General features: G+C 52.9%; 1 protein-coding gene across 15 annotated transcripts; it reads right to left on the bottom strand.

Annotated features, from left to right (window-relative positions):
* Positions 1-4,941: 4,941 nt before the first annotated feature.
* Positions 4,942-19,164, bottom strand: SF1 (splicing factor 1). Of its 15 annotated transcripts, none has more exons than XM_043969922.1 (14): positions 19,026-19,158; positions 17,556-17,684; positions 14,847-14,922; positions 11,626-11,778; positions 11,339-11,428; positions 10,821-11,004; positions 10,114-10,229; positions 9,909-10,016; positions 8,269-8,449; positions 7,745-8,022; positions 7,304-7,363; positions 7,004-7,180; positions 6,114-6,318; positions 4,942-5,660 (listed from the first exon to the last, which is right to left on the bottom strand). In XM_043969922.1, exons 1-14 carry the CDS (start codon positions 19,054-19,056, stop codon positions 5,622-5,624), a joined length of 1,827 nt encoding a protein of 608 aa, XP_043825857.1. In that variant the 5' UTR covers positions 19,057-19,158; the 3' UTR covers positions 4,942-5,621. The 15 variants fall into 15 exon arrangements, with proteins under 15 accessions (XP_043825857.1, XP_043825853.1, XP_043825856.1 ...); XM_043969918.1 differs by having other exon boundaries at positions 7,749-8,022; XM_043969921.1 differs by having other exon boundaries at positions 4,942-6,318.
* Positions 19,165-19,237: the final 73 nt, after the last annotated feature.

Raw genomic sequence — 19,237 nt, 5'->3', positions numbered from 1 at the left:
CTTAGCCGCAGTGACCCACTTCTTCCAGGCCTTGAACACCATGCCCGGTGGGTCCCTCTCCTGTCCTACCCCCAAAGTTGGGGAAGGTGCTGGGAGGGCCAGGGTCTCTGTTCCCCATCTCCTTCCCAGGGAAGTGGAGCGGTGGTGAACAAAGAGCCATTGAAGGGAGGAGGAATGCGTGCGATTCCTTCTGGAGAAGGAAACAGATGATCTTCCCATTTGAGTTTGTGGGGCTCTGACCAGTTTCCTGGCCACCAAGGGGCCAGCTGCCTAAACCGGTGTGTCCTGGAGCTCTCCTCCTGCCAAGGGAAAAGCATGGGCCACAGACCCCAGATGCTCCACTTACTTCTCTCCATTTTGCACTAGCCTGACAGAGGTGGAGAGGGAACGGGGGAGGGGACAAGCTGCCTGGGTTAATTATGGTCCAGAATGGTCAGGGAAACAGTGGAGTTGTGGGATTGAGACCCAGACACCCTGAGGAATTCCTACTGGGACTTTATCCCCATTTCATAGATGAAGAAACTGAGGCTCAGAGTTGTGACTTGCCCAGGGTCACCCACCCCAGCGCTTGTTAGAGTCAGTTTGAAACTGAGTTCCCTCCTTACTCCTCAGCCCATCTTGCCTAGAAAGGGAATTAAACCACTGATGCCATGAGAAGACTCCACTTAGCTCATTTTCCCCAACACCCCTGAAGCAGGTGGTTTGGGAATTATCATTCCCATTTTCCAGCAAACTGAGGCTTCAAATGAGGAGGGGGCTAAACGAGTCATAAAATTTGGAGCCCAGGGTGCCAGAGGGTTCCAGGGAAAAAAAGGTGGCTGTTTTTCAGGGTGTATGTGGGAAGCAGAATCTCTGAAAGGTGGTGTGTTCTGGGCCATGGCGGGAGAGGGTGGGGCAGGAGTCTTAGGGCGAGAGTCCATCGCTCTGCCTGCCGGAAAACATGTTTTGAAAAGAGAGCACCCCCACCCCTTAGCCCCTTCCCCCCAACCCCGAACCCGATCCCTTCCACCAGCCCCTGTCGCTGTCCCTCAAGGCCTTAAATACAGTGACCTTCAGAGAGGAGAGACCAGATTACAGTTCCCGGGCCACAGCCAGCTGTCCCCAGCAAGCCTCCCCTCCAGGCATCCAAAAGCAGTGATCTCTGGGAAACGTAGTCCTGCCCTCCCCAAGCGGGGACAGCACGGAGCATCCTTCCTGCTGGCCCAGTGCTACCCCAAGCCAGGGCAGGTCCCCAGTCCCACACGTTCTGTGCCAGCCTGTCCTGTGCCCTGGGCCCACCTGGCTGTTCCTCTCCCCAAATGTCAGGTCCTGAAGCCTGTGACCTTTCTAGCAAGTGGGCCTCCCATGCCTCCACGTCCCGTTAGGGCCAGGCAGGCAAGGGCTACTTTGAAGCAGCTGTCACGGCCTCCTCTCTGTGACAAAAGGCCATAGGCCTTTTGCTGTTATTTTGGGAGGACATTTGGTCTTTATGGTGGGGAATTTAAAACTGGAGGATGGGATGGGCAGGTGTGGCCTTGGCTAAGTTCCTTCTGCTCTGGGCCTCCGAGGATTCTTCTGCAGTAAAGTTCTGCAGTTCTGAGCAGGTAAAGGCCGGAAGACTTGGCCTCAGTTTTCTCATCTGCAAAATGGGCAGACTGAAGAAACCTTTACCTTTACCAATCCCTCAGGCCGTTTGCACTTTTAAGTCCTAGTAGCAGAGATGGGATGGAAGCCACTCTGGGTCTCCCATTCAAGGCCCTCCTCGGGGGGCATCCAGCCTGATGCTCCTGTTCCACATCCCCTCTGACCATCTCTCCTGCCTCCCCAACTGGGCACCCAAGAAACCTTTCACTGCTGACTCGAGCCCCTCTGCCAGCACCATCTTCCCAAAGCAACTGCAGAATCATGTAACTTTGGAGTTGGCAGGACCCCACTTTCCATTTTCGAGACAAAGAAACGGTGTTCCAGAAGTGACTGCTTGTCACGTGGCATTACTTAGTGGCAGACCCGGTACCTGAACTCCCTGATTCAGCAAAGGTAGTGAGCACAGGCTAGGGCCCCAGGGGTACAGAGACAACAGAAAGTCAACAAACAACCCTGGGCACTGAGGGGCTTGTGGTCTTCTGGAGGGGGAAGGGCACAGGTGAATGGGATACCTGCTGCCGCCTCTGGCATTCCTAAGATGTGTGACCCTGGCTTTGTTATGTTAAATAAACAATAAAAATCAGGACAAGACCTGGGTACTTCGGCTTCATAGGAATGCTCTGAGGCTCACTTATAAACCTTAAAGGGCTATGGGGCTGGGATCCCTGGGGGAGGGAGAGAGGTGCATGCTATCACCTGTTAGTTCTAAATCTGCGGGTCTATCCAGCAGGGACCTCACGTAGGGTGGGACACCCAAGCAGCACGGTTGGGGTGACGATAAGCAGAGCTCCTTCTGGGCACACAGAGGACGGCTTGTGTGCTGACCAAGACATGGCAGGAAATGACACGTCTAGCTAGCTGTCTAATCTGCTTCCACGTAGAGCACACCGGAAGAGGCTGGGTGGGTGGGGGCCGCAGCTTATCTAGCAGGCAGTAAGCACCCCTTACTTTTGAAGCAGGCCAAGGACACTTAGATTTTTTGGAGGACATATGGAAGAGACCCGGAGGGAAGCCTTCAGTTAACATGTATTTCTCATGCAGTTCTCTTCCCCCTAGCCGGGTCTCAGCTTTTCCATCTCTAAAATGAGAACACTGGACTAAATGCAGGACATGCAGAAAGCAATGCAGCCTTATCTGAGCTTTCTGACAAAAATTAATTATCAGCTAGTGTACATGGACCAAAGTTTAAACACCTGAACTTGTGGCTTTGCGGCCAACCAAAACCCAGCCTCCCCCATGGATCCAAGGGCTCAGTTGAGGAAGGACTCTTGGATACCAGAGGTTCCAGGTCTTTTTCCTGATGAGGAAACTGAGGTGCAGGGAGTTGACAGGACCATTCCATCTCTCCCAAGTACCATGGATTAAGGAAGTCCTTTCCATTAAAGGTAAGAGAGCCCTGTTGGCCTCCCCACATCCTCCATGAAGGATAGTCTACAGGGCATTCCCTGCCCCAAATGCCCAACTTGCCCCCCAATATTCTTTTACATATTGCTTTCCATACATAACACCCCCAGGCTAGGCAAGGTAGTCTAAGGCCTATCTTTTTTTTTTTTTTTTTGTGGGGCAATGAGGGTTAAGTGACTTGCCCAAGGTCACCCAGCTGGCAAGTGTCAAGTGTCTGAGGCCGAATTTGAACTCAGGTCCTCCTGAATCCAAGGCCAGTGCTTTATCCACCTCGCCACCTAGTATTCTCAATGAGTTATGGGGCACATTTAATCTTGCCCATGCTCTGCTCCCTTTTCCAAGAAAACCTGGTTTTGGCACTGGGCAGATTCCAGCTCAAGTGCCCTCTCCCAGCTGCCCCATTCTATCACTGGTGCACTTGCTTTAGCTCGCTCAGCTCCTGAAATGGTTTTCCCCGTTCCTATACACACCCTTGCACCTTCCCTAGGTTCTCCCCCTAAGCTGACCCCGCGGGCACCCAGGTCCCCTTCCAGGCATGGAGCTGCCCTCAGGCACTCAGGTTAGCCATCTTCTGAGGGAGGCAAATGTCTGTACCCAGGAAACAAGGCACCTCCCTGTAACATCTTTGGCTTCTTCCCAAGCCTTGGCCAACTCGGGAAAAGGAGCTCTAGCAGACTATCAGATGTGTTGTGACCTTTCCCAAGTGCTATCAGTTCACTGCTCCCTTTCCAGACCAGACTTCAAAGCTCCTCCTCTACCTCTAACTAGTTGGGGGGGGGGGCACCCCTCTTTTATCGCCTGCTTTTGCTATTTCAGGAAGGACTGGTCTGGGAGAATAAGCCTCAATCTATTCCTGGCACTGCCTTTACTTGAGAACAGACTGGGTAACTCTGGGAGGGTCAGCATCTCCCTGCTGCCTCAATTTCCCCATTGATTGGCTACTTATTCACCAAATCCTTCATGGAAGGCTGAAAGCTGGAAGCAGAGGGAGTGAACCCAGGAGGGTAGCTGTCCCCAGGGGAAAAAAACAGCACAGAGCTGGGCTGTGGTGAAGTCATCGGATCGATTGTTTCCAAAACCCACAGGAGCACTGCTCAGCCTCTTAGAGAGATTCAAAGGGCTAATTAACCACCCGATGAGTTCACCAGGGAAACCAAGGCAGGAAGCTTTGGGATCACTCCCCCCTCCACCTCTTTCCTTTAAAGGTTAAATTCTATGGGGACAGTATTCCCAGGCCTGATCCAAGTCTAAGGGACCATTTGGGATTCTGGATATTGTCCCTCCCCTTCCAATGGAAAGCTAGGGGGGAACAAGCTCCCAGAAGAGGCAGTGACCCAGCCCTAAGCCGTGCCCCCTGCATAGCACTCTCCCAGTGCCTGGGGCCCCTGGGGACACAACCTGCCCCAAGGGGAGGACAACAGTAGCAGTGTATCCATGGAGTATCAGCAGAACATCCAAGGACCGTGTCCCAGAGGGAGGGTGGGTGTGCAGTGGGACCCCAGGCCCATGGTTTTCAGGGCTGTTCCCTGTGGGTACAGGACTTGAGTAGGTGGCTTCTAGGAGCTGGAAGATGCTCCCCAGGTGGCAGGGCCAGGTAAGCGGAGCTCAGCTGCCTCCCCATTCCACCCAGGCTCTGGAGAAGCAAAAAGCCACTCGGCGGTGTTAATTTTAGCTGCTCTGTGCGTCAGCCAGCCTGACCTTTCGGCTCATGTCTCCCCAGTCCCGGGGCTGGTGAGGTGGGTGGCTGCCTGCCTGCAGACATGAAGCCCAAAGCCATGGTGCCACTCCCAGGGGAGGGCCTTTAAAGGGACAGAGGTCTAAGGGAGAAAGCCCCTCTACCTGGGGGCAGAGCAATATGCAAAGGCAAAGGTGAGTCAAAAAGACCAGACCCAGAAAGGCACGCTGCTCCCGGACTCCATGGAACATCCCCCTTTTAATGCAGTGTTTTATTGTACACCAAATAAAAGGCCAAAAGAAATCTCTGCAGAGAAAGCGGTGAGAAGAGCGAGAGCGCTTGACACATCATTGTCCACATAATCACTCCATGAAGAGGGGAGGGGGAGGGAGCAGAGCAGGGACCCCCCCGCCACCACAAAACATTCAGACATTTGGGACTAAAATAAAATGAAGAAAGACGTTCTGTGAGCAGGAGGAGCAAATGGGGTCAAAGGGCGGGGGCCGTGAGGGGCTGGACACAACTTCTTCAGGCGCTCTCTAAAACCCCCACGAGCCAAGCAGCGAGGAGCCTGGCACTGGGCCCCTGATGCCCTCGCTACCAGCCCACGATGGGGAATCTCCATTTGCTCCCTCCGCTACAGAAAGCCAACAATCTAGGCCTGGGAAGAAGGAAAAGGGGGCTAATTGCAGCGGAAGACGGGGACAGCATCTCCTTGGACGGAGTCTGAGGAAAGGAAGAGAAAAGGAAATACAAAGGAAAAGAAAAACAAATTAATAAAAAATTCACGATATGGAGCCAGCGTGTTCCGATTCCGTCCACAAAAATAAGTCAGGCTGCTTTGCCGAACCATCCCGTCCACCAGGGGCGCTGCTGAGGCTGTCTCCCCGGAAGGGTCACCAATGGGCGCGGAAAGTCCTCACTCGCATGGCGCGGGCCACCGCCTCGGGGACGGATCCTGGCGGCCCCATTTGGGGAGGGGCAAGGGGAGTTGGGTGAGGAGAGAGAAGACAAAGAAGAGACTCGATGCTACGGGGCGCCAGGAGAGCCCAAGCTGGCGCCCCTACTAACGCCTGCCTGCTCCCAAGCGAGTCCTCAGTCGCCCGGGACAGGCCCCCTGGCACAGCCCAGCCCTGTGCGTGCACACACACACAACATGCGTGCGTCCCAATGTCTGGCTCCATATGGTGAGGTTCGGCGTGTGTTTTAACGAGACCAATTATATATATAATATATATATAATATATATATATTTTCTTAAAAAAAAAAAAATCAAGTCTAGTTCTGTGGTGGAGGTGGTGGGGGAGCTGGAGGCATCCCGAAGGGTGGCATGCCCGCCACCCCCATGCCCATCATGGTGACAAAGTTAGAAGGGTCCATGGGAGGCGGAGGAGGAGGGGGCGGGGCGTACATCATGCCGGCGGAACCAGGTGGCGGAGGCGGCGGAGGGGGGGGGGCCCCGGGCGGCAGAGGCGGCTGGACCCCGGGGGGCAGGGGCACCATAGTGGGGTTGCCTTGCATCTGAGGGGCTCCTGGAGAAGCTGCGGCAGCCGCCTGCTGCTGTTGCCATGGCGGGATGGACCCTGTGCCAGCGCTCGTGGTGGTAGTCGTCGTATCTGGGGTGGTAAAGAAGCCCAAGGTCACACGCGCGGGGGGGCACACCGCGGCTCTCTGCGGCTGCTGGCTTGGGATTTGGGGGCCAGGGGGCGCCTGCTCCTTGCTCGGCATGCGTTAAATGGGGGTGGAGGCTGTCCTGGGGAAGGGGAGTGGTGGGGGTGGGCAGGATGTACCCTGGGGTCAGCCTACAGGTCTCTGGGGCTTCACAGAAAAAGCCCCTTGTCACCAAGGCCCCAGTACGGGCTGAGGGGAACACACGAGAACCAGCCCTGACACCCTTTCCAGCCCATCGCCAGCACCAATGGCACCTTCTACCTTGAGACCAGTCAATCTGATGCCCCCCCCCCCGACCCCCACCACCAGTGCCTTCAGTCTCTCAGCCCCCAATCACTTCCCTTTCCACAGTCCGTGCAACCAGAGCCATCCTAGCCACCCCCAGAGACCCCGCTGGAGGGCCAGCAGGAAGGAAAATGAGGCCTGCCACCCCAAGAGGCCCCGATGAGACCTCCACACCTGCCATGCCAGAATCACACCGCACCAGACATCACAGAGCCTTACTGCTAAGCCCACCCGGCTGCCACACCCACCCCTCAGCTGTACCCACCCAGATGAGATCATCTCCATGGCTAATGTCGCCCCTTCCCTCCTCCCCCATGGCCCCACATCCAGGAATCTTCTACTCACTTTGCTGCCATGGCAAGGGGGTACTGGAAGCCATACTGCTGCTGGGCGGCGGGGGAGGCGGAGGCTGCTGCTGCTGCTGCTGCCATGGGGGAAGAGGGCCAGAGGGAGGGGGTGGGGGCTGCCCACTGGGAGGCGGCGGCGGTGGCATCATGCCCATAGGCGGAGGCGGCATCATACCTGCAAGGCAAGAAGAGAGGATGAGACCCCAGGGCACAGTCATCGTTCAAACTTCCCGAGGCAGGGGAGGCGAGTGCCACATGAGGGGGGTATCCCCCCATGCCGGACACCCAGCTCCATTACCTTTTCCTTGATGTAGGCGATAGACCCCAGAGCCCACAGGCGTACTTCCCAGGTACTGATCTTGATGGAAGGAAGAGCAGGGACTTAGCAGGACATTTGAACTGGCCAGAGAAGCCTCCCACCCCCACTTCTACCGCCACAGCTGAAGCCCAGGATTTCAGTGATTCCAGGGAAGAGGGTCCCAGAGACCCAAGAGAAACCCCCATGTCTGGCCTGCTAGAAGAGCTGATCCCTTCCCCTCCCGACCCAGGGATCAGCTCTCCATGACCAAATGGGAGCCGTGCTCCTCCTGCCCAGAGCCAGGCCCATGGAATGCCAAGGGCACGCCCCAGCTGTCTACTAGTCCAGTCACTTCGAGAGCTGCTCTCGACCCTCACAGTGGCCTGGCACGACCCCCCCCAGCCTACCCCAAATCCCCAAGGTTTCTGGTCTGACACTTACTTACCCATTGGAGGAGGGCCGTGATGCCCAGGTGGGTGGGGCCCCTGGTTCATCGGTGGCGGTGGCGGCTGCATCCAAGGGGGTGGGGGCCCATTAGGGTTGTGCTGCATAGGATGACCACCATGCCCACCCGTCAGGCTGGGCAGTGGATGGGGAAAGTTGTGAGGTCCACCTCCAGGGCCCCCGGGTCCTCCACCATGCATTCCATGGTATGGACGATTCTCTGAAGGTCCTGAGTTCATCCACGGTGGGCGGCTCTGAGTAGTGGACATGAGAGACTATGTGAGAGCATTTCCCGTCAGCACTCTAGTCTGCACTTGCTGACGGCAACATTGTTCTCTCAGGCTGTGTAGCCGGACCCAAAATGAAGGGTGAGGGAACCTCCCAAGATGCTTTACAATGAATGACCTGACAACCTGGGAGAACAATGTTGCCCAAGCAACCGTATTCCCTGTCGACCTGGAAGCCTGGCTTTTCTTGCCGCCAAACCCAGGCAGTAAAATGAGCTTGGCACTGGTACTCACCGGCGGTGGCGGGTTGTTGGCAGGGGCAGCAGGTCGAGGCGCACTGGCCAAGGGTGTGGCGGCAGGCCCAGAGGCAGAGCCAGCCGAAGCTGGGACAGGAGCTTCACCCAACTCTGCCATGAGGGACAGGTATTCTTTATCCATCCGCGCTTTGTCCTGGGCTGACTGTGGGTCACCAGGCCTAGAGGCAAACAGAACCTTCTTCAACACGCCAAAGACTGAGGGCTTTGGAGCCCACAAGTCAGGACAGATATACCAAGGCCATCAGAGAAGGGTGAGGGGCTCAAACGGCACCCAGGCCCAGCCCGTGGGTTGAGGCGATGGGCTCCATGTCCTTTTCACTGGTGGGACAATCCTACTGTAAGGCAAATGAGCCCATCGACCGCTTCAAAAATTCACAGGAGATCATAACCTCTCGTTTTTACAAAAGAGGCTCCTGTAAGAAAGGTGACTCATCCCAAGTCTCACAGATGCTAAGAGCCAGTGTGCAAACCAAGATCCTGACTTGAAATCCAGTCACCTTTGTCTCTCGATTAACAATATAAAAAAGGATTGCCACAGTCCAAACCTGCCTTGTTACCAAACTCCACATCCCACATCCCACAGACTTTGCATGTTTGTCTATTTACAAAAGTTATGCAAACTCTGACATCCCTTACCAACAGAGGGCGCTAAGAGTACAAGGACTAGGGGCAGCTAGGTAGTACAGTGGATAAAACAGCAGGCCCTGGATTCAAGAGGACCCAAGTTCAAATCTGCCCTCAGACACTTGACGCTTACTAGCTGTATGACTCTGGGCACGTCACTTAACCCTCATTGCCCAATGGGGTGGGGGTGGGATTGCAAGAGCACATGGGCTGGGCAGCTAGGTGGCGTAGTGGATAGAGCACTGGCCCTGGAGTCAGGAGGACCTGAGTTCAAATCCAGCCTCAGGCACTTCACACTTACTAGCTATGTGACCCTGGGCAAGTCACTTAACCCCAATTGCCTCACTAAAAAAAAAAAAAAAGAAAAAGCATACAGGCTAGGGTATTTTGGGAAAGGGGCCCCCCAGAATTCAGAATTGCCAGAAGAGAAAACTTAGAAAGTAAATATTTCTAGTCTTGAGAAGAACTCCCAAATTCAAGAGTATTTTGCATTTGGTGCATTTCCCATTGATATAATACATCTGGTCATCACACACCTGTCTCTAGCAGCAAATACCCAATCTACAGAAAGGCCCAAGTCTTGGGTCCACAGAAGTGACTAGAATAAAAGGCATGTGACTTTCCCCCATCTCTGGGCATTCCCATTGCTCAAGAACTTTCAAACCAGGACCCAGCAGACTAATATATGAAGGCCTGCTTTGCTCAGCTGATCAAGTACACCTGGGGGCACAACGCAAGGCAATCACAGGAAGACCTGCATTCCAGTGCAGCCTTACTAGCCATGTGACCCTAGGCAAGTCATTCAACCTGTTTGTCCAGTCTGTAAAATGGCGGTGACACCGAAGCACCTGCCTCCCAGGCTGTTGGGAGGATCAGGTGAGACTGTATTTGTCCGGTGCTTAGAACAGTACCTGGCACTGAGCAGGTGGCTAGGTAATCACTCTCATTACTATCCTAGTCCAGTTAACCAATGCACCCTCAGCAAGACCCTACCTTTGGAATTTGCAATCTGAAGCAATGTGGCCAGCCCCTCCACATTTGGTGCAGACGGTGGTGTTGGTGATGCTGCGGGTCTCAGAACTCTGCCATGGTCTTAAAATCCTGCCAAGAAAGTAAGCGTCAACACAAGAGCCTCCCCACCTCTGCCACCCTGGTTCTCCTCCTCCAGGATACCTCTGAAAAGAAGGTCCCCAAATACCTGTTGTCGTCCTCCCGGAGAGTGCCGTTCAATCGGGCTAACTCTCGAAGCTGCATCTTCCGTAAGTCATTCTGATCCTCTGGGGTTTCAATGCCCTGCTTCAGGATGTTTCGGATCTAGAAGTTACAGGGGTCAAAGGGTAAATGGGATAGGTCAGAATGAAGAATGAATTTCATGTGAACTCCTAGATCCCCACATATGGCCAAATGAAGGGCCGTATATGCCAAACTTATCTATACCATCACTTTTTATACTAAGAATGGGGAAAAGATACTCATTAAGTGGAGACCAGCCAAATAAACTGCAGTTTTAATACCAACGTCTGGGAATATTATTAAGCTTTAAGAAGAGAGTAATACAGAGAAGCAGGAAAAGTGACTTCTGTGAACTCAGGCAAAGGAAACATGACTATACCATAAATGTATAGTTTTTTTGTTTGTTTTTTGGGGTGGGGGGGGGGCATGGACAAGCACACCCAACCAAGATGGGCAACCTGACCCTGCCCCGAAGATATGAAAATTGCTTACTCCCTCCTCCCCTCTCTGCTCTATGTACTATTGGCCAAGTTTGCTAAACAAGTTTCTCACTGCCCACCCCAACTTGCTTGTTAGAAGAGATGATTCTCTGGGCAGAAGTACCAGAAAATGAAGGCAGTTGTGAAAACAAGCCAGAAACAAGCCAGTAAAACCTTGCTAATACTCACTTACCTGCTCTACTGCCTTTTTGACATTTTCCATGGTATTGGCAGTAACTAAGGCATGGAGGGGTTCATCCTCCCCTGGCAGCATCTGACCATCCTTGCGCCCAACCTTGCCTTCCTTCACAGACCCCTTCCCCCGGATCATAATCTTGGCATTGCATTCCTTCTCAATATTTTTCAAGGTGTTGCCCCTATGAAGTACATGCAAAGCGAGAAAGGATTAGTCATTATAAGACTAATGCCAGCAAACAAAGCCCCTGAAACAGGGTGGGTACCAAAGAATGGGTTCAGGCAGTGCTAACGAGCAACTGAAAATCCAGAACAGCTCCCCTCCCCCCACGTGACCTCTGGTCACGCAGCCAGTTCTGGAGGATTCGGTTTCTGTGGTAAAATGGGGAAGCTACAGACCAGCTCAAGAGCGTTTCTCTACATCAAAAAACAAACAAAAAAACCCTAGAAGGAAAGGTAGCATCTGAAGAGCCCCCAAAGTGCTGGCACAGCTTCTCTCCCCGAGGCAGTACTCACCTGGGCCCAATGAGAAGTCCCACAAAGTTGATTTCTGGATACTCATCTTGTGGTATCATCACCTTGTCGCTTACCCGGGTTGCTGGAGGTCTACACAAGACAACACATTCTCAGGACCCCAACACCTCTCCCCCGATGCCCTCAATCAGCTGCCCTAAGATACCACCAAATATAAGCCTGCCTACAATCCTCTCGTTTTAGATAGACAGGAAACCCAAAGGCAACGGGACCAATTAGCTTCAGTCCCAAGCTATTCCATTTCAGAGGTTCTAAGCAGCCCCCCTCACTTGTAATCTGCAGGTGGTTTGAAGTCAGGGTTGAGCGCCACCATCTCAGTGATGAGGTTGTGTCTTTCTTCCTCCAGCTTCTTCCGGGTCCGAAATTCCCTCGTGTTGAGTCGCTTCCCCTCGCTATTGTAAATGGGCTCAGGGGAAGGGGACCTGTGGGAAACAACATAGCGTCAAACTCTCCACCCCTCTGCCCGTCCCATCAGGACTACAATAAGTCTTTCCCTGGACCCCCCTACCTCTCAGACCCTAAATGCCACTCTCTTCGGAGGAACCGACCATAACGTGTGCTATTCAATAGTGTTTGATGGGGAGGCGTAAGCTGGCTTACAACACTGAGGGGGAGGAGGGGGGGGGGTGAATGAGAGAAGAGGAAAGGGGACAAGAGGAAAAAATGGTTCTATCCTTGGTGTGGATGCTGGGGGCAATAATAATTGTGGGTCACAACCACACTCTCACCCTGGGGGCAGGGCAGGGGATATAAATTGTGTTGTTTAATTGAGAAAAAACTTAAATTGGCATGAATGTTCCATACAACGCAGTAAGCCATGAAGCCAAAATTTAAATATTCTTAGAGACCCTGTGCTCTACTAGGGAGAATGCCTGTACCCCCCAAACAGCACAACTATTTATTATTCAATAATGTCAGCTATCATTATTATTATTAAATCTTTGATCCAGTCTAACTGGGACTCAAGGCTACCGCAGCTACGTGGCTGCCACAATGGAGAGAGATGGTTCAAGGCTTCGCGTCTGCTTTTCCATCAATGTCCTGGCAGGCTGCACCAAAGGCCCACGAGTCAACCTGTTTTCTGGCTGTTTAAGGGTTAGAGGTTGGGGAGTCTGAGTAGAGAAAATCGTTAAAAGGGTAACGCAGCTTCTAGAAGAGGCTGCCAATGCAGATTTGGTCAAACACCTGCCTAGGGTCTGAGCCTGCAAACAGCAAGGTTGGGGAAAGCCCGTCTCATTCTCCCCTAAGGTTTACAAGCCCAGAAAGCAAAGCAGATTCGTGCTCTTTTTTAAAGAGTAAAATGCTGTTGCTACAAGTAAAAAAAATACCAATTATAAAAAGGTCAGTTTACCACAGCTGTTTTTGCGGTGATAAAAAAGAGGTTACACTCCTAGAATTTTGAGTATGGTTATAAAAAGGACCAGAGCTTGACATTGTGAATGACAATTTAGTAGCAGCTGCAAGAAGGGAGAGAGCATATGGATCAGGTTATCAAAAACCATCCTGGAAGTAGCCTTGGATTTGAGTTGAGAGGCCCTTGCCTTGCCTAGCTGGAGAGCAAGGACTGAGAGCGGCTGCTCCCACTGTCTTCTCAGCCTAAAGGAACCATGTCACGCCACATGTTTGTTAGACACACGGTAGAATAAAAGGTCAGGTTTGTTCATTACTAATGACGACTAAGGACACCTCCGTTTCTAGCATCTGGATAAACTGTTGGCACAATCCAGGAAGTCAACAGTCGGAAACAAGACTCTCCCATTGTCATTCTACTCCCCCATCTTACACATTTAAGCTACATGAGGTTCATTAACAGTTTAAACTGTGCAAGTTAAGCAGCAATGAAATTGCATTATGTGGCTTAATTTCAAGGTCATACCTTCTTAAGCAATCATTTAGTAAGCTAGGAAACAGATTCAGGCATTTGCCTCCAACCTTGGCCCTAAGGACTCTCCAAATGAATAGGAGGGGAAGGAACAACTCTGCTCCCACCTGGACCTGTGCTGTTATCAGGGAATGGGTATTTCTGGCTGACTCATTTGTGGACAAAGTCTGGGTTTCCAGTCCTTTCACCATACTGGCTATTTCGGTGCCTCACAACAATTTCCCCCCTCCCTTCCCATGAGCATGGAAAAAAAGCTAGTTTTCTAGTGGTTAGATTAATTTTAACTTATTCACCTCCATAATAGCAAATTAGATCAAACTAAACTCTAATCCCAATTCCTCCAGGGAGCAAAGGGTTTGTTAAAAATTCACCTTTTAGAGACTGGTTTAGTAACCTGTAAACACATAGTTAAAGGGAAAAAAGCCAAAAGGGCACTCTACAGTTGTGGTCTGTAACCTAGAATACGTAACCCTCCAAAAAATAAAGAAACAAATAAAAAAGGAAAAAAGGAAAAAAGAGCCCAACCCACGACAAAACACTGCAAGTGAAAAATTAATGAAATGTAATGGGATAAGTAAAACTAAGGGGTCAATGTGGAAAAGGAAGGAAGTTAATTTGTTTCCTGGCAAACAAGGGGCAGCAGAAAGATGCATGAGTGAGTGGCCTGCGGCCCATTACGTCATCTTCCTGATTTAATGCACCATTAATTGGGTAATGAAAGCCAAAAACAAATTAGACACAAAACTTGAGTTTTAAAGCAAAATGAGTTCAATTGTGCTGCATGCTCTAACCGAAAATCGAATGTAAATAAACGGGAGGGATTCTTGCCCTCCTCTTAGACAACCAGATCGCAGCTATTCCAAGATCAACAAGCCAATAAAACAACTGGTTAAAAAAGTGAAGTCCCCTCAGAGCAACGGTCCGAGACTGTGAACTGAAAGACCAATGTGACCACAGCTGGTTTGGGAGGGCCCCATCACCCCCTTCAAAAAACGTTTTAGGGCTGCATTTCAACCCCAAACAGATGAGAGACCCTAGGCCCTCCTCCCAACACCCCCAGGCATTGGCCAAAGCTGCAATATTATTAGCTGGCAGTGAAGGAAGTTGGTTAGAAATCTCATCTGACTTGAAAACCATGAGCAGAAAACTGGCAGGATCAGCTACCCAGACTGAATTTCTGGGCTGCTTCAACCTCAACGATGCACAAAAAAATGTGTTCTTAATCCTGCACCGTGTGTACCTGTGAGGAAGATGCTACATGGGCTCATGGCCAAAGCAGGCTCTAAAAGGTCAGTTAACTGGCCACCTGACTTGCCCTGCACCAGTACCAGGTTCAAAACTACACGCTTACCAATTGGAAACCAGTTGTCCATTTCCTGTGACTTTTGGGTTTGCTAAAAATTAAGTTTCATTCCAAATTTCTAACTGTTAACTGTTCAAATATATTGATATAGAATTGTGTTTCAATCTTAGTTCCCCAAAGAGTCAAAGTACCAAAGGCAAGATCTTATCAGGATTTCATTGAACTGACACATTATGTTGCCACCAAAAACGTATTGAGAAAAAGGTAAAAGCGTTACTGTCAGCTGGTTAAAACTGTTTCCCAACCTGTCCTCAGGGTTAGGGGGGATGCCCAGGTCTCCTGTGCGCAGTTTACGAGTCAGGTCTTCTATCTGCAGTTGCACTGGAAGAAACCAGGTTAGGAAAGAAAAAAAGGATGGAAAAAAGACAATGTTACCAAAAAACATCTCAAATCTCAACATCAAAGCATGAAGAACTTGGAGACTTTGAAAGGGAACAAACTGAGGAAAACCCCCAACCACCTACCACTCACATACTTCAGCAGGAGGCCATTTATATCTCTAGCTATTTCTCTCTTCAGAGGAGGTTATCAATTGGGAAGCAGACGGCTTGTTGGAAGAGGGGTTAGCAATAAAGGCTGCCAAACTACTATGGCTGACAACACAACAATTCAGGGGGACGTGAGATGTTTCTGCTCTACCTGGCCCAGTGATAAAAGCTTGCTACAACTGGTAACAAATAAATCATGGATGTCAGCAATACCCCTGGCCCCACCAAATTAATCTCTTTAGGGCAAAAGTCTTTTTCTTTCCCCCCCCCCCATTAAAACAAGCAAGTTAATGCGGTCTGTGCTGAGGATCAATAATATGGAAGTGCTACCAGTTGAGCAAAGATAATTTCCTTTCCAATGTGGATCTGTGGATCCCGCTACTGGGAATACTGACTCTCCTTCCAAATCCCCTTAAGATAATCTGGTTTATCACTTCAACACCTTACAGTACAGAAATTCACAGACATCCTATTTCACATTACCAGGTATAGCTGCCAATATACCTGCTATTCAAGTGTTAGATTACAAGCAATATACATAAATAAACCAGTAGTCACAGATGCAAGAATTGTTTTTGGTGTGGTTTGGTTTGGACCACATAGGTTTTAGGGGGACAGGCACAAAGGGCAAAAGGGAGTAACATGTGACCCCCCACCTTGGTTCTCGACATTTGAGGCTGTATAGAAGAAAGGAAGGTGAGGGTTTCACAATCGTAATAATGATAATGATGATAATCTACCAGTGTCCCTGAGCAACATTACTTGATTTCAGAAATAATGAGACCGGTGGCACCCAGGGACACGACCATTTTCCCCAAAGGTGTCTGAATAATAACCTCCTTCTTACCTTTATACCAACCGAGAGTTCTGATTGTTCGGCAAAGCTACAACCAAGGGCAATGGCCTACCAAGCTTTTAACTGAATGGGAATGAATGTACTTTCAGCTAAAGGTGTCTATTTCTTCTTTATGCCATATAAAAAAATCTTGATGTCAAAACAGCCCCGGTTCAGCAGCCCAAGGTGAGATTCACCTTCATGAAAACCATTTACTTACTAAAACGTGGGGATGGGAGACTTAAGAGACACAGTTTCCCTTGGTCTTCTGGATAAAGCCCAACACACTAATGACTTTAATGCACTTCCCTCTCCCAGTGGTTGGTTGTGTCTGAAGTTCTGTGGTTTGAGGTTAGCTAAATTATACTCCGGGTTGCCCTTTGACTCAACACTGATTGCTGCTGTAAATAACCCTGGGGCTTTGTCCATTAACACAGAGACCTGGGTACGGAGCAGTCGATAGCGCTGGGCTGCTTTCCAAGGGATAAGGGTCTCTCTCCTTTGCTAAGTTTGTTAGTTTCCCAGAGCAACCCTCCACTAGAGGGCAGGCTTTCCAGGGTAAGGAAGGCCAATCAGGAGGCCTGCCTGCACCTCACAGCAGCCCAGAAAAAGAGGCCAAAGCTCTCAGGTTCACAAAGGCAGAAAAAGAAATCCATGGCCCAGACCCAGGAAAACACCTTTGCTGTCTGTCTCGAAGAGGCCTCTGGATTTGTTTAAGGCCACAGCCTCAGGAGCTGGAGGAGGAATTTACACAGCCTCCTTAACGGAAAATGAATTGTTTAAATTGACTTTTTTAGACACCTGCACAAGTTTGCAAATAAAGGTAAATTCCTGCATAAAAGCCTTATATTGAAAAAAGACAGGTCACTTTGAGGTTAACTCAACTGCAAAGTGGTAGTTACTCCCAATACAGAGGTTAAAAACCTTTAACACTTGAAATGTCCTGTCTGGCCATGCAGCATTAGGTTTTTTCAGCTCCCCTCCCCTGGCTCTATTCCCAAGCAGTATCCCCTTCCCAGCAAAGTTCTTTGTGATCGAATACAAGAGCCAGAACAGATGCTGAAGGGAAGGTTAAATTTCTGGAACCAAATGTGCGAGCAAAGATAAACCATCACCAAGTTTTCTCTCAGACACTTTTGACATTAAAATTCAGCTGTTCCAGCTTTTTCCGCCCCTCTCAGGCCACATCACCGTACCACTGTGGAAGAAGCCATACTTCTTGGGGAAAGGAAGGCCACTGCTTCCACATGTGCCTGCTCATCAGGTTCCCTCCAAACTCTGACTTAACGAGGCCTGGTTCCCCTCCTCGACCCCACATCACTAGGGTGAATAATCAGCTGTTTTGAGGGAAAATGCAGGCAGGACTAATCTCATTCTCTGTCCCCACCCCCCAACACACACATACACACACACACACCTCCCTGGCCCCCAGGAAGAACATTGCTGTCATGAACAGAGCAGATGCAGTACTCAGGTAAAAACTGGTAAATTAAAATGTTAAGCAGTCAAACCTGACAGTAGCCCAAGTTTTAAAAACTTTGAAAATGTAAATTTTTAGAATTTTTAACATCTCAACCGGCAGTCAGTGACATACACGACCCTGTAAATCTGTGTACAGAACGTGTATTTACCTATGTAAGCTCTTTCTTGTTCCCTTGTAAGTCCAGGAGGGATGACAGTCGGCATTCCCGGGATCACCGTCTTCTGTTCCATGGTATCCTGGTTCCATCGGCTCCTCTTCCGCTTCTTATTGGGAAAATCTGGGGGCAAACACTGGCCATTAGACCCAGGCCTGCAAGGGTCTGACACTAGAGCCAAGGAAGGCCCGATCCCGGCCCGGACACCGAGGCCAGGCCGGACGGACCTTCGAGGAAGGGGGGGACCCGCTACTTTAACCACAGGGTCACCACACAGTCCCAGCCCTCGGAGTGACCGCGGGACCTGGCCAGGGAGCAGACTCGGGGCCACAGGTTCAGCTGGGTTCCCGCTCACCCCGAGCCCCGCCCCCAAACCGAGCTGGTGCGGGGAGGGGGACCCCATACAGCGCCCCCCCCCCCGGAGCCTCGCTCTCACCGCCCGGGCGGCCCAGCATGGCCCCGCTCCTCCTTGGGCGGCCAACCCTCCTTGCTCACAAGCCTGGCTCGCCCCATACGAGGCGGGGGCACCCCGGCCCCCTCCCTCTCCACCCGTCCGCCAGGAGGCGCCCGCAGTTTAACCTGCCCTCGCTCGGGCCCCCCTGCCCCCCTTCGATTTGCTTTCAAAAGCGCGCAGGCGCACCAAAAAGCCACGGCGCGGCCAGCCAAGCGGCCCGCGCGTGCGCGTAGCGCTTCCGCCCCTGCCCTGCCCCCTCCCGATCCGCAGAGGACGGCGCGTGCGCGCCAGCCGCTCCCCCGGCTCGAGCTGCGCGCGCAGGCGGCGGCGGCGGCGGCGGCAGCAGCGTCTCCCCCCCCACCCGCCGGGCCGGCCCGGGTCAGCCCGGGCACCCCCCCCCGCCGCCCCCCGCCGCGCGCGCCCCCTGCCGCCGCGTGCCGCCGCCGTGGTGTCGCGCGCCCCTCGGGCGGCCGGCCCGTCCGCGCGCCGCCGGCCTCTCTCTCGCTCGCTCTCAGCGTCCGACTCACCTCCTCCCCCGCCGGCCGGGCCCGGCTGCGGGTCCTGGAGCGGCTGCGGCGGCGGCTGCGGCGGAGACACGTGCTGGAAGAGCGGCGGCGGCGGCGGCTGGGGCGGCTGCGGCGGAGGAGGCGGCGGCGGAGGGGGCGGCTGGGACTGCGGCTGCGGGTACGCGGGGCCCGGCGGGGGCGGCGGCGGGGGCCCGGCGGCCGGGCCGGGGGCGCCGGCGGCGGGGGGCGGCGGGGGGGGCGGCGGCGGCGGCAGCGCCGCGAAGGGGAAGGCCGCGGCCAGCGGCGCCGCCATCAACCCCGGGCCCACGGGCCCCAGCGGCAGCCCCGCCCCGGGCCCCGGCCCGCTCCCCCCCGGCGGCGGCGGCGGCGGCGGCGGCTCGAAAGCCCGCTTGGGCCCGGGCCCCGGGGGGAGGCCGGGCCCCGCGGGGAGCCCGGGCCCCGGGGGGAGGCCGGGCGGGGCCGCGGCCGGCGGGTGCAGCTTACCCAGCGGCGTGGCGTTCGCTCCGGTCGCCATGGCGCCCCCGGGGACCGGCGCCGGCGGTGGCTGGGGCGGCGAAGGCGGCTCCGCGGCGGCGACTCGGGCTTGGGCTTCGTGAACCTTCGCGGGGCCGCGGCGCGGGCGGCGAGCCTTCTCCGAGCGGATCGGACCAGATCGGACCAGACCGGACCGCACCGCACCGCGGAACGAGCGCGAG

The sequence above is a fragment of the Dromiciops gliroides genome, chromosome 6 (genome assembly GCF_019393635.1).
Source record: "Dromiciops gliroides isolate mDroGli1 chromosome 6, mDroGli1.pri, whole genome shotgun sequence".
In the NCBI taxonomy this organism is placed as follows: domain Eukaryota; kingdom Metazoa; phylum Chordata; class Mammalia; order Microbiotheria; family Microbiotheriidae; genus Dromiciops; species Dromiciops gliroides.
This window is presented reverse-complemented; position numbering and strand designations above follow the sequence as displayed.